This window comes from Diadema antillarum, unplaced genomic scaffold (genome assembly GCF_040938485.1).
Source record: "Diadema antillarum isolate AM-2024a unplaced genomic scaffold, OU_Dant_1.0 scf00000089, whole genome shotgun sequence".
NCBI lineage: Eukaryota > Metazoa > Echinodermata > Echinoidea > Diadematoida > Diadematidae > Diadema > Diadema antillarum.
In genome coordinates this window covers 1042822-1058339 of record NW_027270978.1, presented here as the reverse complement: position 1 = coordinate 1058339, position 15518 = coordinate 1042822, and the positions used below count along the sequence as shown (strand labels likewise).

The 15518-nt window shown below is 39.3% G+C and overlaps 1 protein-coding gene across 1 annotated transcript in view; it reads right to left on the bottom strand.

The window, feature by feature from the left end:
* Positions 1-15518, bottom strand: part of LOC139718135 (NACHT domain- and WD repeat-containing protein 1-like) — a 29536-nt gene that overhangs the window by 11224 nt on the left and 2794 nt on the right. The window contains exons 2-7 of the mRNA XM_071629619.1: positions 5810-5945; positions 3862-4064; positions 2992-3292; positions 2412-2529; positions 1194-1925; positions 552-778 (exon numbers count right to left, since the gene is read on the bottom strand). Coding sequence (XP_071485720.1) covers positions 552-778; positions 1194-1925; positions 2412-2529; positions 2992-3292; positions 3862-4064; positions 5810-5918 — 1690 coding nt within the window. The 5' untranslated portion in view covers positions 5919-5945. The remainder of the gene's footprint in view (positions 1-551; positions 779-1193; positions 1926-2411; positions 2530-2991; positions 3293-3861; positions 4065-5809; positions 5946-15518) is intronic.

Sequence of the window (15518 nt, the reverse complement as noted above, 5' to 3'; positions counted from 1 at the left end):
GTGGTACTTGGTATTTCTGCTGCATAAAAACAAAGTATGTGTACTTTATCTTAGGATAAGCCTGTCAAGCTGTTGGTTTACCTGTACGAAGGGCTGGCATTTATTCACATTTTAAGAGCAATATAGCTTTCTATATGTTTTTTCTTTTTTAAATACCATGGTCCAAATTCACATAAGGTGGTTTAAATTCAAATCATTGTTTATGCAAATTTCTTCTGCATAAATATGATTGACCGATTGAGTATGCCAACAGACGTCCAGTTACAAAAGCGCATTGATACGGACTATTTCAATCATTAATATTTTAGTCCATGGTCCAAAAATGGAAACCATGGACTAAATTTAAACCACCTTCATGAATTTGGCCCCATGTGTTGCATTTGCTTGCCTGATTGGCAAGAGGTGTTCACACTTGTTGCCACATGAGCAAAATCTGCCATTGATACTGTGCGATGCAGGCAAATACATTTTCTTGGTTACTGGTTGCAAGAACCCTACACTATCGAAAACATCTCCACATCTATGGGCACAAATCATTACTGAGTACCTACCTCTCTTCAGGATGTTGTTCTGCTCATCTGTGACTCCTCTCTTGATGCCCCTCATCCAGTTGTGCATGATCTCATCCCCGGTGCCCTCGGATAACGGCTCCACTGGGAGGAAGCAGTCCTGGTTGCCTAGCAGCTGCTCCAGCTTCTGGAGGATGCCATACATGTCCGGGAGGGTGGAGACCACAATGTGGATCTTGGGCGGCAGATTGCGGGGTAGCCACAGACATCTTGCCAGACATAGATGAGAGAGTACACAAAAAGATGAGTGATTGCATGAGAGACTGAAATATATGAAGAGCATCGAAGATATGACACCCTGGCTGGATTGATAGTATAACATCTCCATGTATCAAGTGATGGGGACCTTGGACCTTCTTGTCCAGAGAGGAAACTTTTAAGATATTTTTGGATATGTCTTAATTTGTCTGAGCTTCTTCAATAGAAATTTGATAACTTACTCCTTGATCATTAGCTGTTTTTTTTTTTGTGTGTGTCCAAAGCTGACAATTGCAATTTCCATTTTCACACACTGGTTGCTTAAAACCAAAAGTGTCTGTATATCAACACTAAAAGTATTGATGGTCGTCATAGTGACAGAAACTATATCCTCTGGAAGAGTACAGATGGAATAGAGTGAAGTACCTGTGAGCCCCATGCACACTCTCCAGCTGGTCCAGGGAGTCAAACATGACCAGGAGGTGACGGTCCGATGTGGAAGACACGTGGTGAAGGAGTGAATGGAAGTAGGGAAACATCTCCTTGGGGGTCCTCTTGACGGTCTCGCTGGTGTCCGGCAGCTGGAAGGCCGCGCAGATCTGCCGGGAGATGGAGAGGAGGACGTTGATGATGGTGGAGCTCTGCGAGGTGGTGCCGAGGAACCGCGCGATGACCACGCACGGGAAGTCCAGCCGCTTCGTCGCGTTCTGCTGCACCATTGCCATGATGGAGGTCTTCCCGCTACCGGAGGGGCCGTGAATGGCGACTGGTTTCTGGAGGGTGTCGTCTCTGATCTTCTCAAAGATAGCGCCGATGATGTCATCGCAGCCCTGGAAGTTGGCACACTTGTCACGGCAGAATTGCGCGTGGTGGGCGACCTCGAGGAAGAGCTCGTCCTTGCCGAGCGCGTAGTGCTTGTACGTGCTCTGTGCCGTTTTGATGAGGTCGATGGTGTTGTTTGTGATCGCGGCGGCAAACTGATCAAGGTAGGCTCTGTGATTGCTGTTGGCAGGGTCAATCCCCTTGGAAGACCATCTCACGTCAAAGTGGTGTACATTTTGTGCCTCCAGACGATTAAGCACATAGTTCTTTTTGAGGTCTGACAGAAGGACTTGTTCATCAGTTCGGATTTTGCCATCAGCAGACATGTCACAGAATCTGGGCCAAGGAAATTCATGGCCGAACAGATTACAAAAGACTCTCAATCATGGGAATATATATTTCAGACTACACAGAGCAATTCCACAGTCGTCTGACCTATCCCTAAACAGTTAAATTTGACGTTTTCAGTTTCAAGTTAAAATGATATCTTCAAAATGAAAGGAATGAAACGAAAGTTTACAAATTGGAAACAATTAAGAGTGCTAAGCCACATGTTTACAATCAAACTGCTACTCAGACATCAATCTACATCCATGAAGCATGCATCATTTCTTACAATCAATCCTAAAGTTCCCAACTGCATATTCAAATTGAGGTCTATTGCATGTCATGACAGAAAAGAAAGAGGTAATTCATTATCCTTCGCTCAATACCTTTGAATGATTCTTTGAAGAACTATTCTTCTCAAAATAAAGCTGTGGGTTAGCACAAGGCACAATCCCTTCCCCTTTTGCATTCTGATTCAGTGTGCATCTCACTCACTTTCTGGCATTTCTCTCTCCAAGGTGCTGTTCAAGATCTGTGATGGATCTTGTCACACCCATGCAGTGCTGACTTGGATGACCGGACTCTAGAGCTTCTCTGATCTCAAGTTCTGTCACTGAAGTCAACACAAACAAACACATTTACACAACAAGTAAGAAATGACAGTTAATGAACTAATTTTAAAGAAAACAATACACAAACTCGCATTATGTTGTACTGAACATGGTCACAATCAACACTTTCATACCCTTATTTCATTTATTGCAAAGACTTAACAGGGTCCATTACACTCATAAACGCACTGGAAAATGGACAATTCATATTAACCCCCTAGGGTCCTCCCAAACTGCCTGACAATAGTTAGCAAACAGAATAAGCCAGGAATTACATGCAATAAGAGAGGAAGAAACTCATTTGGACCAGAGAGTACAATGAAATGTTCAAAGTGTCTATGGTCATCAGTTGTATCTTGCACTATACAAAGAGCCATGGCTTGTGATTCCATTCAAGCCATCTTCAGTTTGTACAGTATCTGTCGGATTGCCTAGGAGAATGGTTGTAATAAACCCGTACACACCTGATGTAAAGAAAGAGTGCTTCTCAATCGATGTTATCTTTCCACCCTGCTCCGCCTCCATAGCTGCCCTCCTCAGGATCGCACCCAGCTGCTCCGAAATGTCCGACCATCGCTCCCTCGCATCCTCCGAGATGGGCTGGAGGACAAAGACCGGAGGCACCGCATTATCATCCCTGAGGTACCATGACGACAGGAGGGAGATGTCGCTCTTGTCGGTGACGTGCTCTTCGAGGAGTCCATACGTGGATGCTTTGATGGTTGCCGGCAGAGGGCAGTATCCGTATCGCTGTCCCAGCAGGAACTGAGAGGCAAGGCACCCAATAAATGAAGATTGTAGAATCGCTGATCGTTGCATCAATATATTATACATGTACAATGTATGCATGAATTGTGCAAGACACTCCTGCATTTTATGTTACACTGCAAGCTTAGTTTTTGCTAATGTCTCTCGTAAAGTGCTCTAAACATCATCGGAGCTTTTGATGACAAACATCCCTCAGGAGATTTCTATGTACACCATCTTGAAGGAAACATCTGCATGTGAACCACCCTCTTCCCTCAGCCACAATCAGGCTTACCCATACATGTTTTCTCAACATAGCTTACAAAAAATTAATAAGCTACTAACTGTCAAATCCTCACATAAACACACAGAAATTTGCCAACATCATTAAAATACTATTAACAAATGTAACTTGCTCCCATTTAAGGTCTAAAGATAGAGTATCCTTCAACAATTTGTCCAGTTTGAGCTTAAACTTGGCACGATCCGATTCCATTACAAAGCAGACCTTGAAATGTTGGGTCAAACGTGTGAAGATACAATGTCGAGAACTACTCCATCTACTGCACTCCTGACAGACAACTCACCAGGAAGTTTGGGCCCATGGAGATCCGCTGACACTTCTGGATCTCCCGCAGGCAGATCTGCGTGGTGGCGTGGTCGGTGGACGCCTCGTCCCGCACCCCCCACCGCATGTCCACCAGCTGGAAGTCCAGGTCATTGTGCTTGCACCACCACCAGAGGGTGTTATTGACCTCGTTCAGCAGGACGTTCCTCTCTGCCTCCGCATCTACAACATGAATGAGAACACTTTCTGTTTAATCTGAGAAGTTCAACTCTGACTGCAAATTTCACCCAAAAGGGAACAGTGGACCAAAGTAACGGTTAGTCTGAGCATGAGATTGCCATAGAATTAGGTTACATGCAACAGGGCACTGTTGAAAAGTTGAAAAACTGAAAATACGGTTTGAACTGAATCGATCTGAAAGACACACACAGTAATATAAATATATACAAACATACACACACATACACACACACACCCTACAACTCATACTGCGATATCTTGGACTTGTTGCCTTCATTATAAAACAGTCATAGCACATGAATTTAACCATAACTTTTAGAACGCAAATAATTACGAACAGATGGTCTGATTTTCCTCAAAGTTCATTGGCATGTTCTTAATTTCTAACATTCTACATTCACTTAATAATCTACTGTACATGTACACATGTGTTTTGGGGTGAATTCCCATGTAAAGCTGGTATCTCACTGAGCGGCGAACGTTTGCGAACGTTTGCGAACGTAGCGAATTTGAGATTCGCCAACTTTTCGGACGAATGTTTGCGAAAAATCAAAGTTCGCTTCTGCCATTAGCGACAGTTAGCGACTTTTAGCGATGTTTAGCGACAATTAGCAACACTTTAGCGAATGTTTGCGAAAGTGTTTGCGAACACAGGTGGCGAATATTAGCGAATGTTAGCAAATGTTAGCGACAATTTTGCAAATGTTAGCGACAATTTTGCAAATGTTAGCGACAGTTTTGCAAATATTAGCAACTGTTTGCAAATCCTTTGCGACAATTTTGCGAATGTTCTTGGACCTAGAAAAGTACCAGGCGATTGTGTATAGTAATACCCATAAAACGACATAAAACCTTCCACTGAATTCAGATCTCTTGTGACAACCGTTCAAGATGGATTTCCAGGATATGGAAATAAATTTCTGCCAAGAAGAGGCTCAAGGTGTTGCTATCCATGAAGAGCTGCTTTGTCAGGCTGCTGCTACAGCTATGTATTGTGCAGCATAAGAGAAATAAAATAAAGAAAAACAAGAAAGGAAGAAGAAAAGAAAGAGAGTCAGAGAGTGCTTGTTGCAGAGGACAGACTTTAGTCAATATGAAAAGCTTTTGAAGCAATTACAATCATGATGGAGATGTCAAGAGCTTCAAGAACTTTCTTAGAGTGGAACCTTGTCTGTTTCAGAAGCTTTTATATAGGAACCATGTGGTTACTTGTTCGCTAGCAGTGGCGAATCATATAAAAATGTTAGCGACACCGTATTACAACCGTTTGCGAATTCTTACGAGTGTTTTATGAGTGTTTTGCGTATGTTTGCGAATGTTTGCAACTGTTAGCGAAAATACAAATTCGCAAAGGTTCGCAAAGAAATTTTGAACATGTTCAAAATTTCTTTGCGACAAGAAAAACTGTTTGCGACAATAAAAACCGTTTGCGAACTTTCTTGCGAATGTTAACGAACGTTTTGCAACCGTTTACGAACCCTGGCGAATTCCCAAATTCGCTACGTTCGCAAACGTTCGCCGCTCAGTGAGATACCCCCTTAAGGGTTCACTACTCACAGAATCTCCATACATGTGTGTTCTTTGGAGTTTTATGTCATCAACTATCTTGCTCTTTTGCAGACTAAAGTAAATTTGATGGAAACTTTGAACTCTCCACAGGCTAAACTGCCATTATGATGGGAAGAATCACACGCTAATAAGCGCTTGCGATTGTCATCCCAACTCACCAACAAAGGTGGAGCTGACAAATATCCTGACGACCTTGGGGGGCAGCTCGGGCACGGAGGTGGATCCGGCGTAGATCTCCTGTTTGATCTTCACCTCCTCCTCATCCATCCCACCGCTGCTGGTCTTGATTACTACCTGAATGGTATAACACAACAAAGCAACTCTGATTTGAATTGATTTGATTTGATCTTATTTGACTTGAATTCTGCACTTTCAAAAGCATTATACTTACTCCGATACATAAGTTGAAGAAGAAATACAGTGAGGAACCAGGCTGCAAAATAAAATACCCGGTAGGCCTACATGTATCATATGGTATACATCAATACATTTCTGAAGAGGTATCGATTTCTGCAACTTCAAATAATGCCACAAACAAACAAACATACAATGTACCGACACGAATAAATACTGTAACTTGGAGAAAACAATAGAGTAGAGCCTTGCGTATGATTGCTAAAAATGCTGTGGACCAATACACTTAGTAATACACAATAATAATTACATCACAATTAATACACAATAATAATTACATCTCTTGCCCGAATTCACACAGGTAAATTACATCAAATCCATAAATTCATGAATTAAATGAAGTGCAAAATATGCACACAGGTACTTTGCACATGCTCTTAACAATTTACTAACATGTATCACCTGCATAGACTACACAACTGAAAATTTGAATTATCCACAGACTACATTCAAATTGCTTCTGTGAATTCTGACCTTTCTCCCCAAAATATGAAAAAAGAAAAAGAAATTGTCTTTATGGGATGTTCCTTGAGAAAACGTATGACTTTCAATTTACCCACTCTACACAACATACATGTACCATTTTACAAACAATTAACAGGCATACATTGTGCACCATAGCATTTAAATATCCAAATTGTACTTGTTGTATTTAATAACATGAACACTTCTTTGGTTCAGAATTATTCAGAATTATGCAAGTCACTACAAGCCCATATGCCCTCGTGCTTATTAAAAGTACAGTTGGTATTGAATATATGCCCAAATGGAAATGGGAAAATATCAATTTGTTGTGCCTCGTTATGATTTGAAAAAACAAACAAACACAAAGTGCAAAATCTGCAAAAGTATTCAATCACACTCTTTCCACCCCCTGTGTATGACTTCCAAATATTTTCTGGGAAGAGACGTATAGCTCACCTCATAAATTACAAAGTCAGACAAACAAAATTGGGCATGACCTTCCCGGCCCAAATTTCCCTTTGTAGCTAAACACTGTACATGGCTCATTGTTGGTTTTGTCACATACATTGGCTGTCACAAGAGTACCGGTATATTACACTGTAGTTTTAGGTAGACCAAATGAACAATGTCAGTGTATGATCATGGCAAAACACTATCAAATCAGTGAAACATTTCCTTTTCCTTTTGTGATATATTGTAGTCTATGGGAGAGTATGACATGACAAACCATCAACCTCATAACGAGGCTATGAATACAAATAGTAGAATTACTTTTGAGACCAAAATTATGATTATCGAACAACCAAAAACATGATCACTAAGATGTGATACATGCACACGTCCAAGCCAGCAGCATCCATTATGGAAGATGTGTTCTTTATGGATGCTTTGTTACTTTTCTTTGTAATTGACAAAGAGCTGATTAAATTCATCACTACAAAGGTTTGTGCATACAAAACAAATACAAATTCAACACAAATTTCAAGCGATTTTGTCCAACAATTGCTCAATTATTGTTTTCACACATAGAGGTTTTCAGTCCTTTCTCAATAAAACAAGCTTTGAAGCCATAACTAAATGCAATGGCTGTTTGTGTTTGAAACAATTAGAGTCACCACGGCCCAGCTATGCTACAATCAATGTACACACCTTGTAAAAGGTATTGTTTGGTATGTCTCACAGAGTATCACCATAAAACTTTCTGAATCCCATTGGCATTTACAGCAATCATGTATAAGTTCACCAGACTTGAGTTTGTGTCCAGGATTCATCACTATCATCAAATCATCACAACAATTTTTACAGCAAAACTTTCAAACACATGCAGTTTTGTGAATGACATTTGTACCTGATGAAATTTTACAGTGTATTATAAAACAAGAAACATTAATAGGCATTAAACTTTTGCAAACTGCCACTGGCATTCAATGCATTGTGTAGACAAACACAGGAATCTTGGCTTCTCGCAAAAATTGCAAAAGTTTCATGCACGCAAACATTTCTGATTTTACAATATATCCAAGACTTACTTGTAACATTGCGAGCACAACTACTATGCAGCTAAAACACGCCTGGTTAGTGACACTATGAAATCATCACTAAGAATCATCAAATGCGTCAATCAAATAATTATCAAACACAAGCACACACATTCAGTAAACTTTTCCTATTTTAGGATACCAAAGTCAGATTAGCAAAATTGAAATAAATATATAAAGAGATGTACATCTTTGTAATCAACTCATCGTCATCATATCAAAATACATGCTGAAATCATACAAAGCAAATAACAAGAAAATATCACAAAAATCACATGAATCGCAACTGGTTTTTGTGTCTCGGAAATGACAGAGCTGCTACCTGAGTGATAATACGGACTTCGAGCCAGGCTGATCAGCCGCTGAATTGCTTCCTCTGAATTGCAACACAATGTTCAGCAGGGAAAGGCAAAAGTTACAATGATGGGTGCATGACAGAATGAAACCAAGCAGGAAATTCACCGGGCTTATACTCAGGTCCAACAGGAAATGGTTCATGAAGGTAACATGGGGCGGAGACTAATTCAGTTTTAAAAAAAAAGCATCTAAAAAATGCCAAGCGCTAATCAACTTCCAACAGAGGATTGACGTCTGTACTAATGTCATACAGGTACTGCAAAAACACTTGCCTTTTATGTGATATTGGTGTAAACACTTCAGTATACGAGGCATACACCCACCCACACGCCTACGGTATCTTTTGTCTTTTGCTCAACCATCTATTACCCCCCTTTCTCTGCACTAATCATCGAACACTAGTCCAATCAGGGATTTAAAAGTCACTCTTACCGGAGCGGAATGCATCCATTATATTCTCTCTTTTTTTTTCTTTAAACCATGCTTGGGAGCAATCAACTGCACACCTTACAGAATATTGTCCATGAACCCTTCCATCTTTTGTATGGCCATCAATGACTGGTCAACAAATTGGGTGCATGATTGAAATTGTCTGTATTTGCACTGTTCCGCTCCCACTCACTCTACCTCCCCCCCCCCCTCTCTCTCTCTCTCTCTCTCTCTCTCTCTCTCTCTCTCTCTCTCTATCTATCTATCTATCTATCTATCTATCTATCTATCTATCTATCTATCTATCTATCTATCTATCTATCTATCTATCTATCTATCTATCTATCTATCTATCTATCTATCTATACTGTATTGCCTTTCACTAAGTTTGTATGCATCCTATGCAGGACTTTTATAACTGCCATAGAGTATAGTGTTTACAAGTGATGCTTTTATTAAGTTCTATATTTTGAGCCACATTTAAAAGAAAAAAGTCACAAGAATGTTCAAATATATATATATGTGTGTGTGAATAAACACTTTATATACAAACATACATTGTAAGTGATGCTGACAAATCCAGTTAGATTTGATAAAGAAGATTCAATCAAAGATTTTGTAATACATGTATGGATGAAATAGGTGTGGCAAAACACATCAGCTATTGAAAAGTGAAGTACACTGTATGATCTTTGCTTGAAAGATTTACAATCTATAGGTAATGTTTACAAGAGGTTAGCACTGATAATATTTATCAGTTTTTCATGTATCTATCAGCTCTATTTTGATAATCAAAATCAACAGATTTAACTTTATACTGTAATCTTTTTTTTTACTTATTTTACTTCAGATTACTTTTTACAAATGCCTGAATTTTTCAACTTTCCTGACTTTGATATATGTGACCCGCTACAACAAAGGATCCTAAAGTCGCTGAGAGCTGAGCCGTGAAAATCGAGTTTGAAGTCACATCATCAAAATCGGTCAAAACAATCGGATTTCTATTTTTGGCATAATTTTGTAGTCTAATGTTTTGTCTATCATCTGCCGAAATTTCGAAGCTAAATGATCAAAGGAAAGGCAAGAAATCAGCGTTTTTCTGGGCCTTGATTTTCCGACTTTCAACGTAACAGAAACGTGTCCGACGATTTGGATTTAGCGCCGCAGCTAGACTCCGCCCCTAGCAACAAGGGAGTGATCTTATTGGTCAGTGCATGGCATCCTGATTACTGATTGGTCGTGCCTAGACCGCTGGCGCTAAGCTTGAATGAACATCGCAGAGGTCGCTAGGAGCATACCTTCTATTGTCAAGTGGTGAAAACTATCTCGCTCCCCTTGATCATGATAGCGTAGGAAGGAAAACTCTGAAGGCGTTTTTCTCCAAACTCTGATTTCCTCGACCACTTGACATGTGCTAATAAAATCATTGATATCTTTGCAACCAATTACTTTTATGACTTGTGTTATATATGAAATTAAAGCAGAGGTGTACGGAAATTATGTCATGCCATTTTCAGAAAATTGCCCTCCCCCGACTTTCGGATCCTTTCGTTGTAGCGGGTCACATATGATATAAATCATGGAATGCAGAATTAGAGGCCCTGGAGGAGGCTAACTTTTCCCCTCCCCAACCCTCAAACACAGACACACTCACATCTGTAATTTTGGCTTAAAGGGTGTCTACAGTTCTGGTTGAGGTGAGGATTTAGCTTTTAACGTTTTGCGAGATATTCAGAAACCACTCTATGAGATGTCAAAGAGTATGCAATTCTAGGGGTATCAAAAGCTTATTTGATGAAAATCGGTTTTGAAATGGCTAAGATATCCAAAAACAAAGTGAAACAAAGAGATCCTGATAAAAGGCGTGGCCTGTCGCCTTTTATTATTATCATTTTTTTTTTGATATCTCAGCCATTTGGAAACCAATTTTCATCAAATAAACGTTGAATCCTTCTTAAAATTACATGCTCTTTCATATTTCACAAGAGGTTTCTCATTATCTCACTTAGGAATGTTATAAACCTGAATTCTAACCTCAACCAGTACTGTACAATCCCTTTAAAGGGATAGTACAGTTTTCATTGAGATGGGGATTGAGATTTCAACTTTTGGTGAGATAATGAAAAATCACTTATTTGAAATATCAAAGAGTGTACAGTTCCGAGAGGAATTCAAAGTTTATTTGATGAAAAGCAGTTTTAAAAAATGGCTGTGACATCCAAAAACAAAGTAAAACAAAGCAATCCTAATTAAATTTGGGTCCTACCTTTTATTAGGATAGCTTTGTTTTGGATATCTCAGCCATTTCAAAACCAGTCTTCCTCAGATAAACTTTGAATTCCTCTTAGAATTATATGCTCTTACATATTTCACAAGATGTTTTTCATAATCTAATAAAAAAAATCATTAAAAAAATCATGAAAAGTTGAGAAAACCTGAAGCCCCATCTCAACCAAAACTACACCATTCCTTTAAAAACAAAAGGAAAAAAATGTTGGATAAAACAAAATCTGAAACCCCCCAGAAAACTCAGGATTTGTAATGCCTAATCTGTATGACCCAGAACATTTTCATCCCCCATCCCTCTTGTTTGTTCTTTACCAGTGCAAATGTAATCTGCAAAGATAAAGCTAGTAAGTTTGGCGGGGTAGCATGCCATGGTTGTCACCTATCCATCGATCCTGATATTGAAGCTTGAAAATACAGCTGAATTGATTGTGACTTGCAATGGACTAGAAAAGTATTTCTTGTCCAATGCCACTACCAAAAAAAAAGACATATCCCAACCTGTTCTATGTGATACTAGTACCTGAATGTAAGCATTCCTTTGATTCTATAGGCCACGTATTCCCCAACAGAGCATACAGTGCTACAAAATGTGCATAACCCTCACAGTGGTCAGGCACCTGTCCTGCAGCCTGTGGCTAGTGGCCAAGGACTTTTTTTTTCCTCTCATGGACAATGGGGGTCTCTTCAATTGTGTGGACGGGGATGCCGTTCTCGTTCTCTAGCGGTGCCAGGTTGTTTTGGTCCACTCATTACATCTACCTACAAGCAGTTAGAACCCATTTCGATTTTCACTATGCACGTTGCCATCATGAACTCATGGTTCGGCCCCCAGACGGTCTGATTTTCACGCCGGATGTCCTCATCCATCCTACACTCAAGGAGACCACGAAATCCCCCATGGACACATTTTCCATTCTCATACTGATCGTGCCAGAGAACCCGAGCATGCGCAATTTCTTCAAATTACATCATCATGTCGCAGTCCACTGTGTGGACATGAATATCAAAAAGTGCTAAATACCTGACAATCACACAAATACACACACTTTATATTATACGTACACCACATCATATAAATTAGAACAAGTAGTTAACCCGCTGAGGACAAGTCGCGAGCATACTTAGGCAAGTGTCTATGGGAAATGCGTGTTGTACATAGCAAAATCAAACTGTCCTCAATGGGTTAAAAGATGCAAGATGTACAGGGGCCTTTCACTCTCAAACATTCTCTCATCTTTCTCTCCTTCTTCTTCTTCTTTCTATTTTTCTCTCTCTTCTTCCCCTCCATCATTTCCATCTGTTCATTCTTTTCTTCTCCTTCTGCTCCTTTTTCTACTTTCTTTCCCTTTTTACTCCATCATTTTTCACCACAGTAAAACCAGAAACAATCGCAGGATGAAACTTTTGCAAATTGGAGCTGATGGCCCGTCTCTTGGCATGAAACTTTTGCCAATTCCTGACCATGAAAAAATTACGGCATGACAGAGCTACATTTGTACAATTTACTAGTAATACAGGGATCTGTTGAACACGCACTGCTGGTTGATGTAAAACATAAAACAAAACTGAATGTGCATTCCGAAACATTTGTTATTGTTGTTGTTGTTGTTGTTGTTTTTAAAGCACACTACAAATAATACGCATGACAAGTACACATTGTACTAACTTGTATGGTGTAAGTACATTATTGTTCTGGCATTCAATGTGCATTGTGCAGGCAAAACTTTAGCGAAATCTGGCTTAGTGCAAAATCCATGAAAGTTTCATGCAGGTGATAATTTCTGGTTCTACAGTACTCTCTTGAGTATTATCAGCATTCATACAAAAAAATAAAGAAGAAAAAAGAGCAATTATAATGGATGATCATTTCACAGAATGGGAATGACAATTTGATGCTTAATGTACATGTACGTACACATTAACTAACACATGAAATAATAAGTCAGGAAAACCTCAGTTGCATCACAATATAAAGGATGGGATAGAATTTCCTTCTAAAGCTCTCAGCATAAAAAGCATTACGGGACCAGACATAATATTGAACAAAACATTTCTTGGTTATTCAGAGTACACTGTACATGCACAACTCGTGATCAAACACTACGCACTTTCTTCATCTGGTCTGATATCAGTAATAGCACGTTACATGGCATTAATGGGAACCCCTGTGGAGTCTACATATTTAGTCACATGATGTTAAAGGGTGTGTACAGCTCTGGTCGAGGTGAGGATTTAGCTTTTGTAACGTTTTGCGAGATATTCAGAAACCACTCTATATGATGTCAAAGAGCATGCAATTGTAAGGGGTATCAAAAGTTTATTTGATGAAAATCAGTTATGAAATGGCTGAGATATCCAAAAACAAGGTGAAACAAAGAATCCTAATAAAAGGCGTGGCCTGTCGCCTTTTATCATTATCACTTTTTTGGATATCTCAGCCATTTGAAAACCAATTTTCATCAAATAACTGTTGAATCCTTCTCAAAATTACATGCTCTTTCATTTTTCATAAAAGGTTTCTCATTATCTCACCTGGGAATGTTCAAAACATGAATCCCCACCTCAACCAATACTGTACAGTCCCTTTAACATCACTCACTTGGTATTTTAAAATCAATATACAGTGTGTAGCTGCCGAGTCTCTCATTTCAGCATGTAGTGCTTTGCTACATTGTATATTCCACTGTACCTATAATATGTTGATGACAAGAGCCAAAGCAGATGTTGCACACTGTTTGTACCTGAGCGATACAATTACTTTTTAAAGGAGACTCACATCATGTGACATAAATTGATTAAACAAGGCAATTGTAGGTGAGCTGTCTAAAATAACACCTGACACAAACATGAGGAAATTACTGTTACTGGTCAATGGACAAAACTAAACTAACAATTGTTGTTTAAATATAACATTATACTATATACTAATGTTATACTATACTGTAAAAGTGGAAATTTTCGCGCATTTCGCGCAACCAGAAACTAATGCGAAAATAAAAGCATGCGAATATTTCTGCTGCCAGTATGTTCTAGTCGTTGATGTCTTGATTCCGTGGAATTAAAAACACACGAAACTCTTCTTGCCCGGCCGAGTGCGAAAAATTAGTCGTGCCAAAATATCCACTTTTACAGTATACTGTACATTACTATACAATACTAAACTGTAAAACGAGAAATGTTCGCGTGCATTTTAATTTCGCGAATTTCGCGAGCGCCAAGATTTGCGAAATTAAATTGCACGCAAAATTTCTTATCTACACTATATGCATTGAACGCAAGAGGCAATTTGCGAAAATTTCTTGCCACGAAAAAGGCCGTCGGCTCCAATTCACGAAAATTTTGTGCCGCGAATATATCATGTTTTACAGTATACTATACTATATATACTACATTTTTTATACTATATAAATACAATATACAATACCTGTGTGGTATGCTGCTGGCACTTACCGGCAAATACAGCACCAGAGTTCGATACTAGGCGGTGGCCCAGTAGCCCAGGGTCACTAAAAATTGGTGTTCGGCCACCAAATTTATCTTTTGGTGGCCCGATTTGGCAGTATCGATTAAAAATGGATTGTTACTTTTGCTTTTATTTTGGACTACTTCATATATATACAATATATATACTATACAAATATATATTTTTTTTTCAGGCCACCAAAGTTTCAGATGTAAAGACTTTTTTGAGCCACTGGAAAAAGAAAGTTATTAGTGTTGAGCCATGTATACATGCACCTACAGCACCTGTGAGCTGTGTGTATATTTTGCCTGGCATCAACCGGCAAATATAATTGTATATAGACATTACATAACACTTGTGAACTGGCCGTGCACCCGTGCTTGACCCACACACACGCACACACACACACACATGCACATGTGTGCACACATGTATGGTGCATGCACTAAACTAACTCACCTGACTAACTTTTTTTTTCCACAACGATATTTTATTCACTTATCAACATTCAGGTACAAATAAATGTCACAGGATGATACATAAAACAGGAAAGGCAGATACAAACAATCTGAAATAATATGAATATCATTCCAGTTAAACACTGAAGACAATTCCTTCCATTCTTCTAGACATATATTCATTTACTTTCTACGCTTGCTTTAAGTGATGACAAAATTGGCAAAAACCTTATGATTTCTTTTTATTCCTGGAAGAAAATAAAAGTACTTTGCATACAAATATAAATCACATTGAGCGTGTTTCTACTGAGCGACGAAAATTCGAGGTGATGCCAGCCGATGTGTGGTGATACCGGCCGATGCCGGCCGATACCGGCCGATGCGTGGTGACACCTCGAATTTTTCCTCAGTAGAAACAGATCTGGTAGTGGCCGATGCCGGCTGATGCGAGGTG